Source organism: Cervus elaphus, chromosome 26, assembly GCF_910594005.1.
Source record: "Cervus elaphus chromosome 26, mCerEla1.1, whole genome shotgun sequence".
NCBI classification, from domain to species: Eukaryota; Metazoa; Chordata; class Mammalia; order Artiodactyla; family Cervidae; genus Cervus; species Cervus elaphus.
Genome location: NC_057840.1, coordinates 46538582 through 46562604, shown reverse-complemented (window position 1 = coordinate 46562604; position 24023 = coordinate 46538582). Strand labels below are relative to the sequence as shown.

Here is a 24023-nt window from a genome sequence, read left to right as displayed (position 1 = left end):
CTTAAAGCAGAAGTTTTTCCTACTACTTATAATTGTTTTCAGTTGATTTTCTTGATTTTTCGACATATTCAATAACATTATCACCTAACATTAGAACTATTGTCTTTTAGAACTGCTAGTGGTTTAGTCACTAAGTTGTGTCCGACTCATGAGACCCCATGGACTGTAGTCCGCCAGGGTCTTCTGTCCATGGAATTCTCCAGGCAAGAATACTGGAGTGGGGTGCCATTTCTTTTTTCAGTCTTTTACCTAATTGTGTATTAATAATTATGATAACATATCTTTGTCTTGTTCTTAACTTTAATGTCTTAACTTTAATAGGATGATTCTGATATTTTGTCATTTTGTATGATGTAGACTGTAATTTTCACATATTATTAGGATGTCTGTGTATACTGATATATATATGCATACATACATATTTTTCTTCTATTTTGCAAAAGTTTTATCATAAATAATTTTGTTACATATATTTTTTTACATATATTTTTGTTACATATATTTTTTAACAGCCATGATGAAAGTCATGTGATTTTTCCCTTCTTTTTTATTGCTTTATGAGCTATAATAATAGACTTTCCAATACTGGAAGTTGTGAGTAAAGTGTAATTTTAAAATATCAAAAATTTAAAAATATTATTCTCGAGTTTGACTTGCTGATATTTTTGTTATAATTTTTCTTCTCTTTCCAAGGTTGACTTGGTCTATGATTTCCTTTTTTTATAGTATCTTTGTCAAGTTTCAGTATCAGTGACATAGGCAGGGGTTGTAAAAGGAACTGGAGAAGTTTTGTTCTATCTGAACTTGTGTGTTGGTGTGTGTTAGTTGCTTAGTCGTGTCTGACTCTTTGCAAACCCATGGACTGTAGTTCGCCAGGCTCCTCTGTCCATGGGATTGCCCAGGCAAGAATACTGGAGTGGGTTGCCATTTCCTTCTCCAGAGGATCTTCCTGACCCAGGCATCTGTCTGAATTTACACTAGTTTAAATTAGATGAGACTTTATTTTTGCAGATTCTTAAATAATTTGTATTTGAAATTATTTGGGCCTGATGCCTTTTATGGGGATAAATGTTTTTTTTTTTTTACAGTATTTCAGTTGTCTGTTTATTCTGATTTCATTCAGATATTTCTCTCCCAAATTTGTTTTCTTTTTCTAGAAAATTGTCCATCTCATACAGATTTTTACAACTATTGACATAAATATGTGCCAGAGTATTAGGCAACTGACATGACCACTAAGGAGGCAGATTTCACTGTATATGATTTAACCATTCAGGGTCATTATTATTATTTAATAGTTCAAGATCGCCTGAGTTTGCTAACAGTGCGGTCCCACCACTTCCTTCCTTCCTATATGTTGCTCCTCCTCCTCAAGTGCTTATTGAGAGTTGTTAGGTGTTAGAGGTATCTGGTGTGTTCTAACCTGAGGGCTGGCAAGCTTATTCTGAAGGGCCGATAGTAAAGCCTTATGCTTCGTGGGCCACAGTCTCCTACAATCATTCAAGGCTGCTATTGTAGCAGAACCACTCAGAAAGCGTGGTTCCATCCCAGTGAAACTGTGTTTACAAGCACAGGCAAGCGGGGTGGGTTTACATGGCCTGAGAACGTTAGCTGACCTTTCTCTAAGCCTGGTTCTGGGCATTTGGGATACTGTGGAGGAAAGGAAGCAGTTTCTACTGCCCTGGAACTCATGAGTCAGCCAGTGGAGGAGACAGGTCACCTGGGAGTTGACACTCACGATGCCCAGGGTACTTGGTTCACGGTGCAGAAGGCGCATCCAGTGTTTGTTGGGTGAGTGAGTACAGCTTCTAACAGCAGGGAAGGCAGAGACAAAAGATGAGGAAGAACAGGTCCCTAAACCACTCTGATTTCTTTCTGTGAAATCTCTATGGTATTTAAACATGAGATCATATATTTTCCTCTGGCCACAAGGTGGCCTAGGAACCTTTCGCATAGACTTTGTGATGGTTCTCTGAGCAGGCATTTCATGTCTGTCATCTAAAGGGTTGAAGTTGCCAGAATTCTGAATATATATAAATACAACTTTTGTGACATAGCTATAATCCCAGCCCACTGGGGACAGTGAGAAGTGTTAGGCATTAGAGAAATATGTGTTGAAGGGAATTGATGAACAAATGAATGGCTATATTAATACATAGTTTTCCATTCAGAAAGAGTAAAGTGTACTTGTTACAATAACTTAGGCCATGGAAGCAGCTCGTGTGAGTTAAAATACCAGATCCACCATCTACTAGCCGTGTGATAGTAGACAAGTTACCTCTCTGTGCCTCAGGTCTTCTAACGTGCAAAATGTCGTTGTGAGGGTTAAGTGAATCAGTGCACATAAGTAATGAAAAACTGGCACACGGTAAACAGTTACTAATTTTTGCACATTATTGTTAGTGTAATAAATAAAGTGCAGCTCATGTAAATAGGAACACTTGGAGTCTCATTAGAGGTTATATTTCATATTTTTCACAACTGGTGTTTCATAAACACCCACCATCGGAATAGATGCTGGCCTTGGAGCTGGCCTTGGAGCTGACTGAGACTCGGACCAGGGCGCCAGGGAGGCCTGGGAGGGTCCGGAAGAGGAGCCGAGATGCCAGGTTCTCGGGGAGTGAGCCCCCCGGGGGGTGCTGTGCTGCTCCCGCCCCGGCACTGCAGCGAGGACGCAGAGCAGCTGCTGGTGGCCGCACGTGGCCAGGGACGTAGAATTAGTTTCGCCCTTGTGTGCCTGTATTTATCTAGTCATGATGCTCATTTCCCACCCTGTTCCAGTCTCGAACAGCCGCGATGCATATTTATTTCTGATAACGTTTACCTGCAGCCTCTCTGCGCCTCTCACCAGCTGACTCTCGTTTTCTCGTTTGTCTGTAGATATATGCAAAAAACCTGGTGAATGCCGACCGTTGTGCCCTTTTCCAGGTAGACCATAAGAACCAGGAGTTATATTCAGACCTTTTTGATATTGGAGAGGAAAAGGAAGGGAAGCCCGTCTTCAAGAAGACCAAGGAGATCAGGTACAGCGCGCAGGAGCGCGGCGTCGCTGGCGGCAGCCGGCAGCTGCTCTGCCGCCCACTCGCCTGTGCCGTCCGCAGGTGTGCTGACCGCACTTGTCACTGTGTGATATCATTCCCACCAGGACCCGCCTCCTGAAGGTAGTGCTTCTGGGAATGACATTGCAGTGCCAGCGAAACCGCGCCTAGGAAGCTTTAGCGTCACTCCTGGAAATGCCGTCTTCCGGAGGCGGTCCTTTTGGAAATCATGTTGGAAAAACTTACTAGTGCTCCCAGGTAGGTAAAGGTGCGCCCCACCTGGAGTCTGCAGGGCCTCCTGCGTCTAGGAGCAGGTGTACTCAGACAATTTTGCCCCCTCCCCCCTTGCAACCTGTAGAGCTGCCTGCAAGTCCGGACCGCAGTGAAAACCGACCCAGTGTATTTCCTAACTTCAACACATTATCCTGCAACCCAACAGCTGGCTTAACCGATCACAGAGCACTCTTGTGCTGCAGCTTGAAGCTAAAGAGTTCTTGGATCTGTCAGTGGCCGCTGTTGTCACGTACGTGAGCAGGACGGCATTTGGCTGGTGGCTCAGTCCTGCCACCATCGGAGCACCTATAGCGGCATCGCCACAGAACTAGCACGCATCAAGCAGAGCACTCAGACGCTGTCTTTCTTAAACATTCGCATTTCTTCTGTTTTATATATATATGTTGTTTAACTACTTTTCCATAAGGTACTCTAAAGTACCGTGGTAGTTGCAGCATTCTAAGTGAGATGCTGTCCCTCATTAGTAGGACTCGCTCTTCATCTGGGCTGTCTGTCTGCACTCAGGAAGCCTGGAATGTGCCCACACCTCCGCCCGCCACGGGCGCCTCCCCTCCTGTGGTCCCGGGATGATAGTACGCCGTCCTCACTGACTGCAGAGCACTGACTCTGGCGAACTCTGACCGCAGGCGCCATAGAGCTCTGACCGCAGGCACTATTTTTGAAGTTAAGTCACTCAGTCGTATCTGACTCCTTGCGACTCCATAGACTGTAGCCCACCAGGCTCCTCCATCCATGGGATTCTCCAGGCAAGAATCCATCCACTTCATCAATCCAATGATGATGATCCAATCCATCCAATCCATCCAAGAATATATCCAATCCATCTAATCCATCTAAGAATATATCCAATTCTCCAGGCAAGAAGGTTGCCAATTCCTTCTCCAAGGGATCTTCCCGACACAGGGATGGAACCCAGGCCTCCCACATTGCAGCCAGACACTTTAACCTCTGAGCCACCAGGGAAGCAGGCACTATTTAGGTTTCTGTTAAAAAAAAAAAAAAATTTTTTTTTTTTTCATTTGTTTGCTTAGAGCTGAGTAGATTCGTCTGGATGTAGTAATTTAGGTAAAGTCACTTCTCCTGCTGAAGGTTTGAGAGCTCCTCAGCAGGGCCGGCGTTGGTCTCATTTTGAGGACATTAACTTGGAGCCTGCACTTACAAGCGTAGACAAAACAGGGAGCGGGGTGTGGTTGGCTGTAACTCTCTGGGCTGACCAGTCAGGGCCAGCCATTTATGTCAGGGTGTGTCCCTCGGTTTCCACTGGTGGGAGATAGCAGACCACACTGGGCTACCCCCAGACCGAGGAAATCAAGAATAAACCATGAAAGGGTTTCTGGTCCTCTGCTCAAGGCCGTCTGATTTGTTGTATTCATGTTGCTCAAAGCACAAGAAAGCGGGGGGCAAAAACAACCTTGCGTTTTACATAGTACAACGCCGGGTTCACTTGTTGATGTTTTAAGAAAAGTTAATTCTCTTTGGTGTCAATTCTCGTTTGAATTTTCCTTAGGGAAATCCACAGGGTGGAGCTTTATGTCAAGAATGATAATTTTCTATAATGTTGAAAATGTAATATTGTGAAAGCTGTTTTTCAGCTACTGAAATATGCAGCTATTGTGATTATAGATATCTTAACTATGTTTTGAATGAGAGCATATATTATTATAATATTGTAATGAGAAAACTATTTATAAATATGAAAATATATTTATGTATAAAAGAAAATACTGATTTTAGATATCAAAATATATCCAAGTGTAATCAGATAATGCCTGTATTTTGGCTGTTTTTTAAGTTTAACGAATTAGAGAAGTGAAGATACCAGAAGTTGTAAAGTGCGTTATTTTGGTATAGCAGTTACATTGCAGAGGCCTTAAAATTGAGGTCCTCTATCTCACGATCATATAACCTGTGGGTTTGGTTATATGTGTGGTGGAAAGTATACTGGTGCTGACCTGCATTCTTGTTTTTGTTGTGCCACTCATATTTTAAGTATATTGGCAAGTTACCAAACCCATATGGGTCTCCGCTCACAGGAAGAATTATTTAAAAATACTCATGTTGAAGCATCTTGTAAATTATAAGGTATTTTGCAATTCTAAAGAATTATTATTGGTCAGTGCAAGAGAAGGCTAGTCAATTTTTCAGTTTCAGTTTGTGATTCAGCATAATTTAATACATTATGAATTATATCTTATAAGGTCTTCAAGTGATTACCATGCAGTGTTTTTCTGCCTTACCTTTATACATTTTATAATAATACAAACATTTAACATAGAAGTCTTTTTTATTCAGTATTTGGTGGCAGTGAAGTGTCTCAAGTTATTCTACAACATCTGCATGCTCCTGTCTTCTGTATGTGCAGGTTTTCAATCGAGAAGGGAATCGCTGGCCAAGTAGCAAGAACCGGGGAAGTTTTGAACATTCCAGATGCCTACGCAGACCCGCGCTTTAACAGGTGAGACGGGCTCCTGTCCTCCAGCACCGCCTGCTTTCCGGTCCAGCTCAGCTGAAGCCTCTGCGGTAGGGCCCCAGCTTTCCACGTCCCAGCTCAGTCAGCTTATTCCTCTTTGGTGCTGTTATACTTTCTTTGAACCAACTGATTATCAGTAGTCAGTGTTTTCAGATCTTTATAAGAAATGATGGATTCTAAACCATTGATTGTCTCCAGCTATGCATACGTGCGTGCGAAGTCGTTTCACTCATGTCCGACTTTGTGACCCCATGGACTGTAGCCCGCCAGGCTCCTCTGTCCATGGTATTCTCCAGACAAGAATACTGGAGTGGGCTGCCATGCACTCCTCTAGGGGAACTTCCCGATGCAGGGATCAATCTGGCATCTCCTGCATTGGCAGACAGATTCTTCACCACTAGCGCCACCTGGGAGGCCCCTGTCTCCAGCTACAGGAGTTTAAAATGTTTTAAGGAAAACTAAAAAGCAAGAGTTTAAATTTATAATTTTTTTTCATTATGATGTGATCATTTTGTCCTAAGCATATCCTTTAGCAAACCGTATCTTCAAAGGCTGTTAACACATAGTGATAAAAGTACCTATTTTGAATCCTGGCTCTGTCCTCTGTTACCTTTAGAATGACCCGACGTGAGGGACGTAATCTGTCGCAGCCTCAGTTGTTTTCTCATCTTTAAAATGGGCACATAATACCTGTTTTGTAGGTTTTTTTTTTATTTTACAATTAGAGAAAATATTCAGAAAAGGCCTGGCAGCTTCACGTGACATGAAGTAGGAGCTCAGTCAGTGGCGGACTCTGTTGGGTATCAGGGTTGCTAGTAAATTTTTGTTTGTTTTGAGTTACTTTGGAGAACTAGAAACTGATTTATGTAATTTGATTAAAAAAACTTTCGAAGTTGAAAGTCTCAAGGCTGGTGCCCTGACTGTTGAAGGTAATGGTCACGTATTTTGATAGCAGTGTTCTGTGCATGCAAAATCGGGTTTCCTTTCGGGGATAGTTAACTAGCATAAGCAATGGGAAGTTTTTCAGGTGTTTGATTAATGTCGTATATGCATAACTTTTATATAAACAGAGCTGTATCCCGGTAACATATTTTTTCAATAAATTGAGTGTGCTGAAAATCTCAATTTTTGTCTTAGAAAAAGCCAACTTGTCGTTTTAGTACTTAAATATTGAAAATACTTTTATATCCTTATATAAAAGCTTTGTAAATAGCATGAAAAGGCAAGCAACAGATTGTGAGAAAAATTTGCAAAATATATATCTGGCAAAATATTTGTATCTAGCATATATATATATTAAAGAAAACTTCCAAGATAACCCAATTTAATAAATAGGACACAAGATTTTAACAGATGCTTCACAAAATAAGATCAATGAATGGCCATTAAACAGATGAAATATATTTGATCTAAGGAAAATGTAAATTTAGTTGACTATGAAATCCTGTTATATACAAGCTTGAATGGCTAAAATTTTTAAAAATTGATGCTAGCAAGCGTTGGCAAGAATAGGGAGAAGGGTGGATGCCCATACCTTGCCAGTGGGAGTGTATGTTTGCACAACCACCTTGGAGAACAGATTCACAGTGTCTTATAAAGTTCGGCACACAATTATAGCCCTCGTTCAGCTCCACTGCTGGGTAACACTCCAGGAAAAACAGCACCTGTCCACACAAAGATTTGTAGACAAATCTTGAAGGCTGCATTATTCATAATTGCCCCAAACTGGCAATTAACAAATAATGTTCATTAACTGGTGAAGAGATAAATAAAATGTGATGTATCCATACCATGAGCTTCTGCAGTGGCTCAGTGGTAAAGAATCTGCCTGTCAATGCAGGAGACGAAGGCTTGATCCTTGGGTCAGAAAGATTCCCTGGAGAAGCGAATGGGTATCCACTCCAGTATTCTTGCCTGGGAAATCCCATGAACAGAGGAGCCTGGAGGGTTATAATCCATGAGGTCACAAAGAGTCGGATATGGCTGAGCAACTGAACGTGCACACATGTATCCACACCATAGAATATACTCAGCAAACAAAAGGGCTGAACTGCTGGTACATGCAACACGGGTGAATCTCAGAATCGTTGCCCTAAGTGAAAGACACCGATCAGAGGAGGTTACCACCTAACTCATCGCCTTTAGTTGTACAGTTGCTCCTATGGAAGGACTCCTATTTTCAAAAACTGTTTTGAAACTGTTTCCCCTAAATCAGGAGTCAGCAAATCTCTTCTTTGAAGGACCAGACAATAAGTATTTTTGGCTTTGTCGGCCACAGCATCTGTGTCAGCTCTGCTGTAGGGCAGTGGGAATCCATCAGGGAACGGTGTGGTTGTGTCCCGTTTATATTGTTTACAAAACTGGAGGGCGCTGGTTTGTACACAGTCTAGACGGCTGACCCCTGCTCCAAACTGTTACGGTGAGAAGTCCCATCTAAGTTTGTTCAGCAAGTTTATGGCTGTCATAAACCTGGCCAAGTGCAAACAAGCAGGTCCTTTTACCAAACGTATCAGACTTTTCCTCCAAGTCCGCAGCTTGCATGTACTTTGTGATGTGGGATGCTTTAGAACCAAAGAGAAGCCGAACATCTCCTGGAGACCATTCTGAAAAACTCTCTTGAGCGCAGAACTGGGTTAGAATATTTTCAGAAAGGTTTTATTAAAAACCACTTGCGTGTCTTTGCGTTGAGACGCTAACAGTTCCGTTGCAGTTGGCTGCGGGCGGAGCGGGCCTGGGCTGAGTGTGTGACGGCGCGCTCTCCTCTCTCCCGCCTGCTGTCTCTTGTGCTGCCGTGTTGCCGCCGCCGCGGCCGCAGAGAGGTGGACCTGTACACGGGCTACACGACCCGGAACATCCTGTGCATGCCGATCGTCAGCCGGGGCAGCGTCATCGGCGTGGTGCAGATGGTCAACAAGCTCAGCGGCAGCGCCTTCTCCAAGACGGACGAGAACAACTTCAAGATGTTTGCCGTCTTCTGTGCTTTAGCCTTACACTGTGCCAATGTAAGTCACGGCCTTTTTACTACTCGGTATTAAATTCTATAAACTTTGAAAGTTTTTTTTTTTTCCCCTCCATTTCCTTTATAAAGCCAAAAGAGTGAGTCCTGGTTATGCGTATCTTAGGAAATACCTTAAAATTCCTTGAAAGGAAAAAAGGAGAAAAAACCAGCCTGATTTTTGCATTTATTTCAAGGTGTAAATTTGATAAAAAGAAAAATGAGGTGAACGTGTAAGGTTTACCTTTCCTGATAACTACCGATGTGGTGATAGATGTAATCCGCTGGTGTAGAGGAGGTTATCCAAACCCTTAGAGGTTGTTGTTCGTACTGCGCTTGAGACTCTTGCGCCAAAAAGAAGAGCGAGTAATAACTCGAGACTCGAGTCTCACCACCACGCAGGGAAGTTTCCTCTGCGAGGAAGAGGGAGGCAGCTGCTCATCATGTTCGGCAGGTGCTGAGTGCAAGTGTGCTAAGTCGCTCCAGTCGTGTCCGACTCTTTGTGACCCCTTGGACTGCAACCCACCAGGCTCCTCTGTCCATGGGATTCTCCAGGCAAGAACACTGGAGTGGGTTGCCATGCCCTCCTCCAGGGGATCCTCTCTGCCCAGGATTCGAACTTGTATCTGCTGCACTGGCAGGCAGATTCCTTATCAATGAGCCGCCTGATGCCGTGTATTCATTTAATCTTCACAACAGCCTGGCTCTGTGTACTGAACAGTAAGAAGAGGTTCCATTTGTTTTATGAAGTCTCACTTTAAAAGAGCTGAATGTACCATCTTTCTTTTACATTTTAAATGAGTTAAACGCTTAGTATTCTATGAACTCTAGTAGTCCTTTAGTGACATTCCTGGAATTCTGAACTTGGAGAACATTTTATTAACCTTTTATAAAGCCAAATCAACATGCATGGGAATTGTCACCTTAGTAATTCAGAGAAATGTGTCTTTTGGGAAATCCATAGGAGCAACCATGTAAGTGATGGAAAGAGCAGAGAAGACTCGGAACAAAACAGCAAAAGATAACAGTCTGGTGATGAGGGGTGACTGTGTGCAATGCAGTTAGTCCTTCCCGCATCCTGTGCCCTCTCTCGGGGGCGGTACTGTTGCCCGGCCCATCGGAGACAGGCTGGCGCAGCGTCAAATACTTCTAACTTCAGACATTTTTTTATACCAGTGTATCTCCTCATCAGTAAAGATATTGACAGAACACAGCTGTTTAGTTTAAAAGTTTCAGGAAATATAATTTGCACTGTATTCTAAATATTGACTTTTAAAATTTTTAAATATAGTCAATGGAATCTAGGTATTAGAATAACTTGACACCTATTAATGGTCCACTTCCCTGGAGGAGGGCATGGCAACCCACTCCAGTGTTCTTGCTTGGAGAATCCCAGGCACAGAAGACCCTTGGAGGCTATAGTCCATGGGATCGCAAAGAGGTGTTCACAGCTGAAGCAACTTAGCATAGTCCACTTACAAACAGAATGAGAAGCTCTTTCAGATCAGTTCAGTCGCTCAGTCGTGTCCAACTCTTTGCGACCCAATGAACCATAGCACGCCAGGCCTCCCTGTCCATCACCAACTCCCGGAGTCTACCCAAACCCATGTCCGTTGAGTCAGTGATGCCATCCAACGATCTTATCCTCTGTCGTCCCCTTCTCCTCCTGCCCCCAATCCCTCCCAGCATCAGGTACCTTACCACTGAAAAACTTGGTATCATTCTTTTCTCTCTTTGAACATGTGTTTCTGTTACCCCACAAAAGTTTATTCTAATATATGTTATACTTAAATTTTTTTAAAATTATAATAGTCTAAAACAAACATACGTGAGGAGTGTTAAAAATTAATTTTGACCTGCCATGGACCTCCCAGGTGGCACAGTAGTAAAGAACCCACCTGCCCATGCAGGAGATGCAAGAGACGAGGGTTTGATTGCTGGGTCGGGAAGATCCTCTGGAGTAGGAAGTAGCAACCTGCTCCAGTATTCTTGCCTGAAAAATTTCATGGGCAGAGGAGCCTGGAGGGCTACAGTCCATGGGGTTGCAGCGTCAGACACAGCTGAGCAACTGGGTACACACATTCAGTTCAGGTCAGTTCAGTCGCTCAGCCATGTCCGACTCTTGGTGACCCCATGGACTGCAGCATGCAGGCCTCCCCGTCCATCACCAACTCCCAGAACTTGCTTAAACTCATGTCCATCGAGTCGGTGATGCCATCCAACCATCTCATCCTCTGTTGTCTCCTCCTCCTCCTGCCTTCAATCTCTCCCACCATCAGGGTCTTTTCCAATGAGTCAGTTTGTGACAAATACCACTGACTGGGTGACTTAAACAACAGAAGATTATGTTTCTGTGGTTCTGACAGCTGGAATTTAAAGATCCAAGTCCTGGCAGTTTGGTTTCTTCAGAGGCCTCTCTTCTAGGCCTGTGGCCTCCTGCCTTCTTGCGTCTCCAGTGGTCTTTTCTCCGTGATCTTCTGTTCTAATCTCGTCTTCTTATAAGAGCATAGCTCATTGGATTAGGGCCACCCTAGTGAAGTCTGTAGACCTCTTTCATCTCCTTCCTTGGGGCTTCCCCAGGGGCTCTGTTGGTAAAGAATCTGCTTGCAATGCAGGAGACCCAGGTTCAAGCCCTGGGTAGGGAAGATTCTCTGGAGAAAGAAATGGCCACCCACTCTAATATTGTGCCTGGAGGATTCCATGGACAGAGGAGCCAGGCAGGCTACAGTCCATGGTATCGCAAAGAGTCAGACACAACTGAGTGATTAACGTGTTTTTTTTTTTTTTTTTTTTAGCATTCAACCTAGAATCATTCCTTATTCTGTGTCCTAGGCATTTTGAAGTGTATAGTGAAAGTGAAAATCGCTTAGTCATGTCCTACTCTTTGCAACCCCATGAACTATACAGTCCGTGGAATTCTCCAGTCCAGAATACTGGAGTGGGTGGCCTTTCCCTTCTCCAGGGGATCTTCCCAACCTAGGGGTTAAACCCAGGTCTCCCGTATTGCAAGCAGATTCTTTACCAGCTGAGCCACCAGGGAAACCCAAGAATACCGGAGTGGGTAGCCTATGCCTTTTCCAGCAGATCTTCCCAACCCAGGAATCGAACCGGGGTCTCCTGCATTGCAGATGGATTCTTTACCAACTGAGCTATCGGGGAAGCCCTTTTGAAGTGTATGGACAGTTTATCTTGTAGGGTGTTTCTATTTTGATTTTGTCTGGTGTTTCCTCATGGCTCTGTCGAGGTCACATTTCCGCAGGAACATCTCAGCATGCTGTGTGTTCACGGTGCCCGCTGCGGGCAGGCTCTGGGAAAGAGGTGTCTGCCTGGTTTCTCCACTGAAACATCCTTTCCCCCTGTTGTCACTATTTCAGAAGGAAGTTTACACATAAGCCTGGATTTTCTTTGCTTTCTCTCTCTCTGTCTCTCTCTGCATATCAGAACTTCCTCCTAACTCCACAGAATTCCCTCCAGCTATTTCGTCTCCATCTTTGGGATATTGCTCCCTGAGAATGTGTCTCCCCCTATTTCATCATCAAGTTTATTTGTACTTATCATCTTTACTTTTTGGGAAGCCATAAGAGTTGCTTTCATCTTGAGTCGAGGGGAACAGGAAGAGTTTTATTATAGCAATTGCTCTTAATCTGAACTCCACATGAGCCAAGAGGCCAAAGAGCATGACAATCCTGTCATCAAAAATTGTTTTTAATGATCTATCAGATTCAAATTTATTTAGGTCCACCTTCAGTACGTTATGAAAGCTTTAGAAACCACTTTTACATCTTATTGACACCAGGATTTAAGAGATTTTCGTACTAGTGATACTTGAGAAAGGCATGATTTGAAATGAGAGGTGGGAAAAGATCATTTTTAGGTAAGAGTCCATGTGAAAATTAAGGCAGTGGAACTTGATCTTCTTAAAATCCATCCATGTTTCTGTGCATCCCTTGAGGAATTACTGTGTCCGTCCCAGGGTGGGCACTATGAAGCCGATTCAGCTGTGCTGTTGAGACGCTTGCCCAGGGTGTTTTCAAAGCTCTTCTTAACACTGATTGTTGCATCAGAAACACGGACTCAGCCACGATCAAACAATTATACCAACCCGAATGCTAAAGTGAAACAAGAAAAATGATACTCCTTCTGAAAAACCATGAATAAGTTGACATGTATTCTATTTTAATGTTGGGGCAAAGTTAGTGGAGTTCGTTTATAGTGAAACTGACTTTTTATAAACACTTTGAAACTCACCAGAACTATTTCTGCTCTCCTGCCATGACAGATAGTGTATGCGCCACAGTTTCATAGAAAGTCAGCTCCTGGTGGCGGGCTCTGGGCGTAAACCGCTCTTAGATCGAGCAGACCCAGGCCTGGCTGTTACCTGAAGGAGTGCGTTGAAATCCAGGCGAGGCAGCCTCAGCTCTCTGTGTGGAGTTAATTGCCACTTTTTAAACTGCAGTGCATCTTCTCCCCATGAGACCCTATAAACACTGCATTGTTTGGGACAGTGCCTCCAAACTCAGAAAGCATGACAGCCTCTGGCCCCGCAGCTCAGGCGCACCCCCCACCCCCGCCCCGCTCTCTCCACGCGCCTTCCCGTCTGGGGAGCAGCTGGTCCTGGAGTTGTTTCTGCTCCAATGCAGAGGGGAGGCCAACTGTACTGCCCTTCTCTACAGTAACACTGGCTTTGTTGAGGCAAGCATCCTCCTAAAGAAAAAAGAAAACGCAGAGAGCGCCCACTGTGTGTCCGTGTCTGTAAGCCAGCAATTGGTTTCTTTGCAAGAGTTTCCTGTCAGAGCCTTCTTCAGGGAGGATGTCAGATCATAGATCTCTAGATCTGGATCCCGGTTCCTTCGTTAGTCCCACAACAATCCCGAGTGAGGCTGTGATTAGCTCCACTTGCTGTGAGAGAGAACAGATACGTGGGTGCAGTAACGGGGAAGGTCCTGCAGCGCGTGTGTGGCCGGCTGGCCGGCTTTGGACGTGGCCCCGGAGTCCTGGGAGCACTGCCCTCACCCGCCCGCAAGAAAGACAGCGTTGTGAACACTTCCGTCTCAGAGTCAGTCAAGGGAGAAAACATCATTTCTCTGCATCTTGGAACCATGGTCTCCATAAACTGGAATAGCCATGCAGGCAGAGGAAGCCACGCGTCAGATGCTGTATTTTTTCGACAGTGTATTTTTAGCCGCTCGATTCTTTTTTATCAGCTCGGTTCTTAGTGGGGACGTCAGTCTGTTGATTTTTTTCCCCGTGTTGGTCTCTTCTCTCCTGGATGTCTTCACTCTTCCATTCCTTCACTTACTTGAGTTTTACTTACTTACTCAGATCCGTCTGGAATTGCTTCCCCTGGGGGAGAGCCAGGTAACTTTGTCTCTCTGCAGGGTCCTCAGCCCAGGAACTCCTCTCTGCGGCCACAGCTGGGCCCCTGGTCCCGCGCAGGGCACGGGGCCAGCCTCGCTGGGCCTGGCGTTGCCCTCGCCCCTGTAGCCCGATTTCATGCTACTGCCTACAGAGCACAAGGCTTCCTGTCCACACCGGTGTGGACCGTGTCTTTCATTTTAGGTTTATTTAGGGGGCTAGATTAACTTCAATAATGACTTCATTTAATGCTACTGACAGACATCACACTGAAAGTCTGTACTTAAGCAGATATTTCGTCAGTTAGGTTGGGCGTGTGAATTGACTAAAGGAGAAAGCGCATCCAGTTTGTAACAGCAGGAGTTGAGCCACTTGCACCTATGGATTGCCTGCAGCCAGCGCTGAGCTGGTAAAGCCAGCTCTCTAACCAAGAAGGGGCCTGACGCGTAGCGCTTCCCGGCTCCTGTGGAGTGCGGACTCGCGCTCGGACAGGCGCGCCCGAGGGGCATCCTGAGGGCAGAGCCGGGAGCCAGCGCCCGTCCTCAGCAGGTGGGACACACACACACAGCCCTGAAACTCGAGTTCTTCAGCAGGCTGAGCCCTCGGGGCCCAGCGGCGGGCCGCCGTGCTGGAGGAGGTGGTCATCGCCGACAGCCCCGGGAGCCTGCCGGCCCCTTGCCCGAGTTTGTTCTGTTCCTGACGTGTGAGACCCCACGGGAGCCTCGCGTCCTTCCCGACTCGGGCGCGCACTGTCCAGTCTGCACCTGGGAGACCTGGGGCGCAGAGAACTCGAGTCACTTGCCTAAAGGCGCACAGCTGGTCAATGCAGGAGAGGAGGTTCGGCCCAGGGAGATGAGCTGGAGTCTGGTTCTTAGCTGGGGTGCCTTTAAGTGAGTCCAGGCCTCCTGTGAATGTGAATAACGGCGGGGCATCCCCCGCACACCCCTGTGTCTGTGCAGAGAGTCAGTAAGTAGGGGCGCCGTTTCATAAGACTATGCGTGGTCGTATTCTTCCCACGTGGTGGACACAAGCTAGGTTATATTCCTGTCTCCAGGTCGTCATTTTTCTGCCTTTTGTGCCTTTTCCACATCCTCGTGTCTTAGAGTAATACCCCATGCAAATCAATGGCAGCCTCCTCTCCTAGCTGTCTCTTCTGTCTGGACAGTGAGCCCAAATTAACTACTCAGCTGTCACAGACAAATAATTTGTACAAAGTCAACACACAACATGGTGTTCTATCTTCATTAACAGAGTGCAGTGGGGTGAATAAAGTGTAATCATTTATTAATAATATATTATTTTCTACTCTTCATATTGAGGGTCATTTAGAAAACAGGGACTCAAGTAGCTATAAAATTCGCCAAAACTAATTCTTTTTTTGCTGTAAAGTTAAAGTTTTACTTCCTTACATTGATTACAAAATTAAAAAATAAATTAAAATTAATAGATTAGATGTTTACAAACAATATAAACTTATTAAAATTATACATAATGACAAATAAAAATGTAACTTATTCTCAGCAGAGGTCATAAGCTTATAAATGATGAAAATTAGAGTATTTTGTGAGGATGACAAAAGTAGTGTATACAGAGCACTTGACAGGCTGCTTGCCACCTAGTAAGTGCTCACTGGTGTTAATGACGGTGGTAGCAATTTTGTTTTGCTGCCTCACAGAGTTACTTTTACGAGCACCGTCCGCCCGGGACTGCACTGGATAAGCAGGCGGTACTGACTCACAGTAACTACCGCGTAAACCCCGTTGATCGTTCGCCCTCCTGCCAGAACCTACAGTATCATCTCGAGCGGAAGGGATGTGACGGTCCTCTGAGGGTTGGGAGGAGAACGTGAGACCTTCTTTCAGGGAGTGCTGTTAGGGAAAGTCCATTTCCTTGATTGTGCATGCACGGATGGAGCTTTCACCCGGTTCATCCGTCAGGCGGCTGTGTCTGGTCCAGGGTGTGGTCTCCTGTGACGAGGCCTTTTATCCTACAAGGAAGAAGAGCAGACAGTGGTGTCCAGCCTGCACTTTTAAGCCTGATCCAGCTTTTCCTCAACCATGTCAGGAGGACAGCTTTGCAGTGTCCACTCATTTCCCTTGTGCTACGAAGGCTTTGCTACTTGCGGCAAAACACTTGGAATGGTTGTTGAATTCATTGTTTATTTACACATATTTCTTTCACAAAAAGATAATTCCAAATTGCTAATCTTTTTCTGATGACAAATTGACAGTATTTTGTTACTTATAAGACATATTCAAAGAAATGAACATTTAATCTGAACTTTCAAATTGCCAGAAACATTAAGGCCGAATAAGAAGATAATTGCTTTTCCAGATAAACTCATACCACGAAGAGAGTACTTTGAAAACAGTTATTTTCCATCATCATCATGTGACTTTTTGCTGAAATTTATGTGTCACATACACAAATTACCACGTACCTTTACAAAGACTAGGAGCAAGCATTTTTTTTAAAAAAGTTTACTGAGGCTTATAAATATACAGTGAACTGCATGTGTCTAGAGTGTGCAGTCTGACAACTGTACACACACACACACACACACACACACACCCCTGATGACTGGTATGTCCATCACCCCCAGGAGTCTCTGTGACCCCTCCCACGCAATCCTCCCCATCTTCATCACCCCGTTTCAGGCAACCACTATTGTACTTCCTGTAACTTACTTTGAATTTTCTAGAACTGTTTTATATGACTGGAATCACAAAATCTGTGTTTCTTTCTGTCTGACTTCTTTTCCTTAGCACAATTATTTTGAGATTCATCCATGACACTGCGTGTGTAAATAGTTCATTCTCTATTACTGAGAGATATGTATGTATCATAATGTATGGATACATTATGAGCTGTTTGTTTGGCCACCTGTTGATGGAAATTTGAGTTATTTCGCTTTTGGCTGTTGGAAATAAAGCTGTCCAAGTCTGTGTGTGGGCATGTGCTTCCATTTCTCCTGAGTAAATGCCTAGACTGGTGGGGTTTTGTGGTGGGGGGATGTTTAAGAAACTGCCAAACCAACCGACTTCCAATATTCCCAGCATCACTGGGAGTGTTCCAGTCTCTACACATTTGCATCTCTATGTCTTCTTTGGTGAAGTGTCTGCTCAAATCATTTGCCTATTGTTTGTGATTTCTGGTTTTTATTACTGAGTTTTGACAGTTCTTTTATATATTCTAGACGCAAGTCATCTGTCAGATTACTTATTTGCAAATATTTGCTCCCAGTGTTTGGCTTGTCTTTCTCTCAACATTTTTTTCTTAAGAACAATTTTTTTTTTGTAAATTATTTATTTTAATTAGAAACTAATTACAATATTGTGGTGGTTTTTGCCATACATTGACACAAATCAGCCATGGGTGTACATGTGTTCCCCATCCTGAACCTCCTCCCACCTCCCTCCCCATCCCATCCTTCTGGGTCATCCCAGGGCACCAGACCTGAGCACCCTGTCTCATGCATTGAACATGGACTGGCGATCTGTTTCACATATAATAATATACATGTTGCAATGCCATTCTCCCAAATCATCCCACCCTTGCGTTCTCCCACAGAGTCCAAAAGACTGTTCTATGAATCTGTGTCTCTTTCACTGTCTCGCATACAGGGTCATTGTTACCATCTTTCTAAATTCCATATATATGTGTTAATATACTGTATTGGTGTTTTTCTTTCTGACTTACTTCACTCTGTATGATAGGCTTCTTAAGTGTAAGAGGGTTCCCTTTTCTCCACACCCTCTCCAGCATCTATTGTTTGTAGACTTTTGGATAGCAGCCTTTCTGACCGGCATGAGATGTTACCTCATTGTGGTTTTGATTTGCATTTCTCTGATAATGAGTGATGTTGAGCATCTTTTCATGTGTTTGTTAGCCATGTGTGTGTCTTCTTCGGAGAAATGTCTGTTTAGCTCTTTGGCTCATTTTTTGATTGGGTCATTTATTTTTCTGGAATTGAGCTGCAGGAGCTGCTTGTATATTTTTGAGATTAATTCTTTGTCAGTTGTTTCGACTGCAATTATTCTCTCCCATTCTGAAGGCTGTCTTTTCACCTTGCTTATAGTTTCCTTCATTGTGCAAAAGCTTTTCAGTTTAATTAGGTCCCATTTGTTTATTTTTGCTTTTATTTCCATTACTCTGGAAGGTGGGTCATAGAGGATCCTGCTGTGATTTATGTTGGAGAGTGTTTTGCCTATGTTTTCCTTTAGGAGTTTTATAGTTTCTGGTCTTATGTTTAGATTTTTAATCTATTTTGAGTTTATTTTTGTGTATGGTGTTAGAAACTGTTCTAGTTTCACTCTTTTACAAGTGGTTGACCAGTTTTCCCAGCACCACTTGTTAAAGAGATTGTCTTTTCTCCATTGTATATTCTTGCCTCCTTTTTCAAAGATAAGGTGTCCATAGGTTCATGGATTTATCTCTGGGCTTTCTGTTTTGTTCCATTGATCTATATTTCTGTCTCTGTGCCAGTACCATACTGTTTTGATGACTGTAGCTTTGTAATATAGTCTGAAGTCAGGCAGATTGATTCCTCCAGTTAAGAATGGTTCTTAATTTTGAAGAAGTCTAGCATTATTTTTTTCTTTTTGTGATCATGATGTCTGCATTGTATCAAAGAAATATTTATCTGACCTAAGGTGACGACTATTTTCTGTGTTGTCTTCTAGAAGTTTTACAGGTTTTACATTTAAGTCTGTGGTTGATTTGAGTAAGTTGTTGCATATGGTATAAAATGCGGATCAACATTTACTTGTTTGTTTTGCATCCAAGTGCCCAGTTGGTCAGCTCCCTGAGGGGTGTAGACTCTTCTTTCTCTGATGTCTTGCCTTGTACTTTTGTTGAAAACCAACTGACCATATGTATTCATTCTCCTGAGGGCCCAACCCCTTTATCACTGAAATGATCTCCTTGGTAATAATGTTTACTCTGAAATCTACTTTATTAGGTATCTGGAATTTAGAGCATTCCTATTTTCTCTAGACTGGTATTAAATGTTAAATAACTTTTCCAATCTTTTGTTATTGTTGTTCAGTCCCTAAGTCATGTCCAACTCTTCGTGATCCCATGGACTGCAGCTTGCCAGGCTTCCCTGTTCTTTACTATCTCCTGGAATTTGCCCAGACTCATGTCCATTGAGTCAGTGATGCCATCCAACCATCCCATCCTCTGTTACCCTCTTCTCCTCTTGCCTTCAATCTTTCCAAGCATCGGAGTCTTTTCCAGTGAGTCAGCTCTTCGCATCAGGTGGCCAAAATATTGAAGCTTCAGCTTAAGCCTCAGTCCTTTCAATGAATATTCAGGGTTGATTTACTTTAGGATTGACTGCTTTGATATCACTGCTGTCCAAAGGACTCTCAAAAGTTTTCTCTAGTACCACATTTTGAAAGCATCAATTCTTTGGTGTTCAGCCATCTTTGTGGTCCAACTGTTACATCCATACATGACTATTAGGAAAACCATAGCTTTGACTATACAGACCTTTGTCAGCAAAGTAATGTCTCTGCTTTGTAATATGCTGCCTAGGTTTGTCATGGCTTTTCTTCTAAGGAGCAATCGTCTTTTAATTTCATGGCCGCAGTCACTGTCCATAGTGACTTTTGGAGCCCAAGAAAAATAAAGTCTGTCACTATTTCCACTTTTTCCCCATCCATTTGCCATGAAGTGATGGGACCAGATGCCATGATCTTTGTTTTTTGAATGCTGAATTTTAATCCAGCTCTTTCACCTTCATCAAGAAGCTCTTTAGTTCCTCTTCACTTTCTGCCATTAAAGTGGTGTTATCTGCATATATGAGGTTGTTGATATTTCTCTCCGTGGTCTTGATTCCAGCTTGTGATTCATCCAGCCCAGCATTTTGCATGATGTACTCTGCATCTAAGTTAAATAAACAAGGTGACAATATACAGCCTTGACATACTCCTTTCCCAATTTGGAACCAGTCCATTGTTCCATGTCCAGTTCTAACTGTTGTTTCTTGTCCTGCATACAGGTTATTCAGGAGACAAGTCAGGTGGTCTGGTATTCTCATCTCTTTAAGAATTTTCCAGTTGTTGTGATCTACACAGTCAAAGTATTTAGGGTAGTTAATGAACCAGAATATGAAGTCAAGTGGGCCTTAGGAAGCATCACTATGAACAAAGCTAGTGGAGGTGATGGAATTCCAGCTGAGCTATTTCAAATCCTGAAAGATGATGCTGTGAAAGTGCTGCACTCAATATGCCAGCAAATTTGGAAAACTCAGCAGTGGCCACAGGACTGGAAAAGGGCAGTTTTCATTCCAATCCCAAAGAAAGGCAATGCCAAAGAATGCTCAAACTACTGCACAATTGCACTCATCTCACACACTAGTAAAGTAATCTTCAAAATTCTCCAAGCCCGGCTTCAACAGTACGTGAATCAAGAACTTCCAGATGCTCAAGCTGGACTTAGAAAAGGCAGAGGAACCAGAGATCAAATTGCCAACATCCACTGGATCTTCGAAAAAGCAAGAGAGTTCCAGAAAAACATCTATTTCTGCTTTCTTGACTATGCCAAAGCCTTTGACTGAGTGGATCACAATAGACTGTGGAAAATTCTGAAAGAGATGGGAATACCAGACCACCTGACCTGCCTCTTGAGAAACCTGTATGCAGGTCAGGAAGCAACAGTTAGAACTGGACATGGAACAACAGACTGGTTCCAAGTAGGAAAAGGAGTACGTCAAGGCTGTATATTGTCACCCTACTTATTTAACTTATATGCAGAGTACATCATGAGAAATGCTGGGCTGGAAGAAGGACAAGCTGGAATCAAGATTGCTGGGAGAAATATCAGTAACCTCCGATGTGCAGATGACATCACCCTTATGGCAGAAAGCAAAGAACTAAAGAACCTCTTGATGAAAGTGAAAGAGGAGAGTGAAAAAGTTGGCTTAAAGCTAACATTCAGAAAAATAAGATCATGGCATCCGGTCCCATTACTTTATGGCAAATAGATGGGGATACAGTGGAAACAGTGGTAGACTTTATTTTTGGGCACTCCAAAATCACTACAGATGGTGACTGCAGCCATGAAATTAAAAGACACTTACTCCTTGGAAGAAAAGCTATGACCAACCTAGATAGCATTTTAAAAAGCAGAGACATTACTTTGCCAATACAAGTCTGTCTAGTCAAAGCTATGGTTTTTCCAGTGGTCATGCATGGATGTGAGAGTTGGACTATAAAGAAAGCTGAGTGCCAAAGAATTGATGCTTTTGAACTGTGGTGTTGGAGAAGACTCTTGAGAGTCCCTTGGACTGCAAGGAGATCCAACCAGTCTATCCTAAAGGAAATCAGTCCTGAATATTCATTGGAGGGACTGATGTTGAAGCTGAAACTCCAATAGTTTGACCACCTGATGTGAAGAACTGACTCATTTGAAAAGACCCTGATGCTGGGAAAGATTGAAGGCAGGAGGAGAAGGGGACGACAGAGGATGAGATGGTTGGATGGCATCACCGACTCGATGGACATGAGTTTGAGCAAGCTCCAGGATTTGGTGATGGACATGGAGGCCTGGTGTGCTGCAGTCCATGGGGTCACAAAGAGTCGGACATGACTGAGCGACTGAACTGAACTGAACTGAATGAGCCAGAAGTAGATGTGTCTGGAACTCTCTTTCTTTTTCTATGATCCAATGGATGTTGGCAATTTGATCTCTGGTCCCTCTGCCTTTTATAAATCTAGCTTGAACATCTGGAAGTTCTCAGTTCACGTACTGCTGAAGTCTAGTTTGAAGGATTTTAAGCATAATCTTGCTAGCATGTGAAATTAGAGCAATTATACAGTAATTTGAACATTCTTTGGCATTTTGGAATTGGGATGAAAACTGACCTTTTCCAGTCCTGTGGCCACTGCTGAGTTTTACAAATTTCCAGCCTTTTACTCTTAGCCTGTGAAGTGTGAAATTTGCTCAGTCGTGTCCAACTCTTTGAAACCCCATGAATTATACAGTCCATGGAATTCTCTAGGCCAGAATACTGGAGTGGGTAGCCTTTTCCTTCTCTAGGGGATCTTCCCAGCCCAGATATCAAACTCAGGTCTCCTGCATTGCAGGCGGATTCTTTACCAGCTGAGCCACAAGGGAAGACCCTATCTGAGTCTTTGTTTTATTTAAAGTAGGGTTCTTTCTTGTAGACAGTGTGAGTTGGGGTTTTGCTTCGTGCTCAGTCAGATAACCTTTTCTTTTAATGAGGTTATTTAGACCAGGCATGTCTTGTGCTTAGGTATACATCCATAATCTTGTTATTTGTTTTGTTTGTTCCATCTGTTTTGTGATTCCTTTTCCCTCTCTGTCTTCAAAAGTTGAATTTTTTAAAAAAATTATTTTGTCACACAGCTTTCAACTTATTAAAATCTGCTGTATAATGAATTTCACTGATTGTTGCTGGTTTTGAACCTGATTGACAATATATAAAGATGCAGCTGCTTAATTTGCAAAAATAACTGATTTACATCAGGGGAAATGGAAATTCATCTGAATTTCAGTTAAAGGTATTAGTGATCAGCGAGCAAAACTATGAGTGTGATGTGTAAGAACAGACAGTACTACATTTATTCTATTTGACTCCACATACTTTTTGGCATCACCAACTCAACAGACACGAGCTTGAACAAGCTCTGGGAGTTGGTGATGGACGGGGAAGCCTGGCGTGCTGCCATGGGGTCACAAAGAGTCGGACAGGACTGAGCGACTGAACTGAACTTTTTGTCATATTTTTCTCCAGTAGGTGGTGCTACTGGTAAGGAACCTGCCTGCCTGCCAAGGCAGGAAATGGAAGGGAAGCGGGTTCGATTCCGGGGTAGGGACGACCCCCTACAGCAGGGCATGGCAGCCCACTCCAGTGTCTTGCCTGGAGAATAGCATGGACAGAGGGGCCTGGAGGGCGACCGTCCACAGTGTCGCAAAGAGTCAGACACGACTGAGCGACTTAGCAGACCACGCACTCGCGCACTTTTCGGCATATTTACTCCACCAGTACCACTGTTTCTGTGTTATATTAAACACCACCATCTCACCAAGTAATAAGGAGAAAACCTTGACAATTGGTGACATACCGTTATAGTGCTTCATTTTAAAATATATAATTGTTTAGTGTGAGCAAAAGACATGCTAAGTAAATAAAATTAAATATTTTAAACATATGTACTTTTTATCTTTTAAAATTTTGATTGTATTTTCATTTATAATACAAACAATATATTAGCACAGTGTGTAATTTCTGAAGGGCATACATCTATTACATGTGCATCTATAAACTTATTTTACCAAGAAAGAACTTTACAATCAAAATATTTTCATACTCCCTGGACTAGAGGACTTTGAGATCACCAAGAGTTAAGCTAAATATTTTTAAAAGGAGACATGGAAAAAAAGTCAACTGATGTCTCAAATTTAGGTGTTTGAGTCTTAGTCTGTTTGTGCTGCTATAACAAAATACCGTGGACTTAGGGGGCTTATGAACATCAGATGTTTATTTCCCACCAAGGCTGGGTGTCCAAGAATAAGGTACCAGGTAATCTCTCCACCTAGATACAATGTCTGGCCATCTGACCCAAAAAAAAAAAAAACTTCTTACAAAATTTAAGAAGTCTTTTAAAATGGAGATATAACTTCTTTAGAAAATATTTGTATCTTCAGAGTCACATGTGTGGGTTTCTTCGGTATATATGGAAATATATAACAATGGTGGGAAAGATTGGGAAAGATTGAAGGCAGGAGAAGGGGACAACAGAGGTTGAGATGGTTGGATGGCGTCACCGACTCGATGGACAAGAGTTTGAGCAAGCTCCGGGAGTTGGTGATGGACAGGGAGGCCTGGTGTGCTGCAGTCCAT

At 43.3% G+C, this 24023-nt stretch overlaps 1 protein-coding gene across 2 annotated transcripts in view; it reads left to right on the top strand.

Moving 5' to 3' along the window:
* PDE10A (phosphodiesterase 10A) overlaps window positions 1–24023 on the top strand; it is a 341777-nt gene that overhangs the window by 282606 nt on the left and 35148 nt on the right. For both annotated transcript variants that reach the window (XM_043887946.1, XM_043887945.1), the window contains 3 exons: window positions 2881–3023; window positions 5695–5787; window positions 8618–8804. In XM_043887946.1, coding sequence (XP_043743881.1) covers window positions 2881–3023; window positions 5695–5787; window positions 8618–8804 — 423 coding nt within the window. The remainder of the gene's footprint in view (window positions 1–2880; window positions 3024–5694; window positions 5788–8617; window positions 8805–24023) is intronic.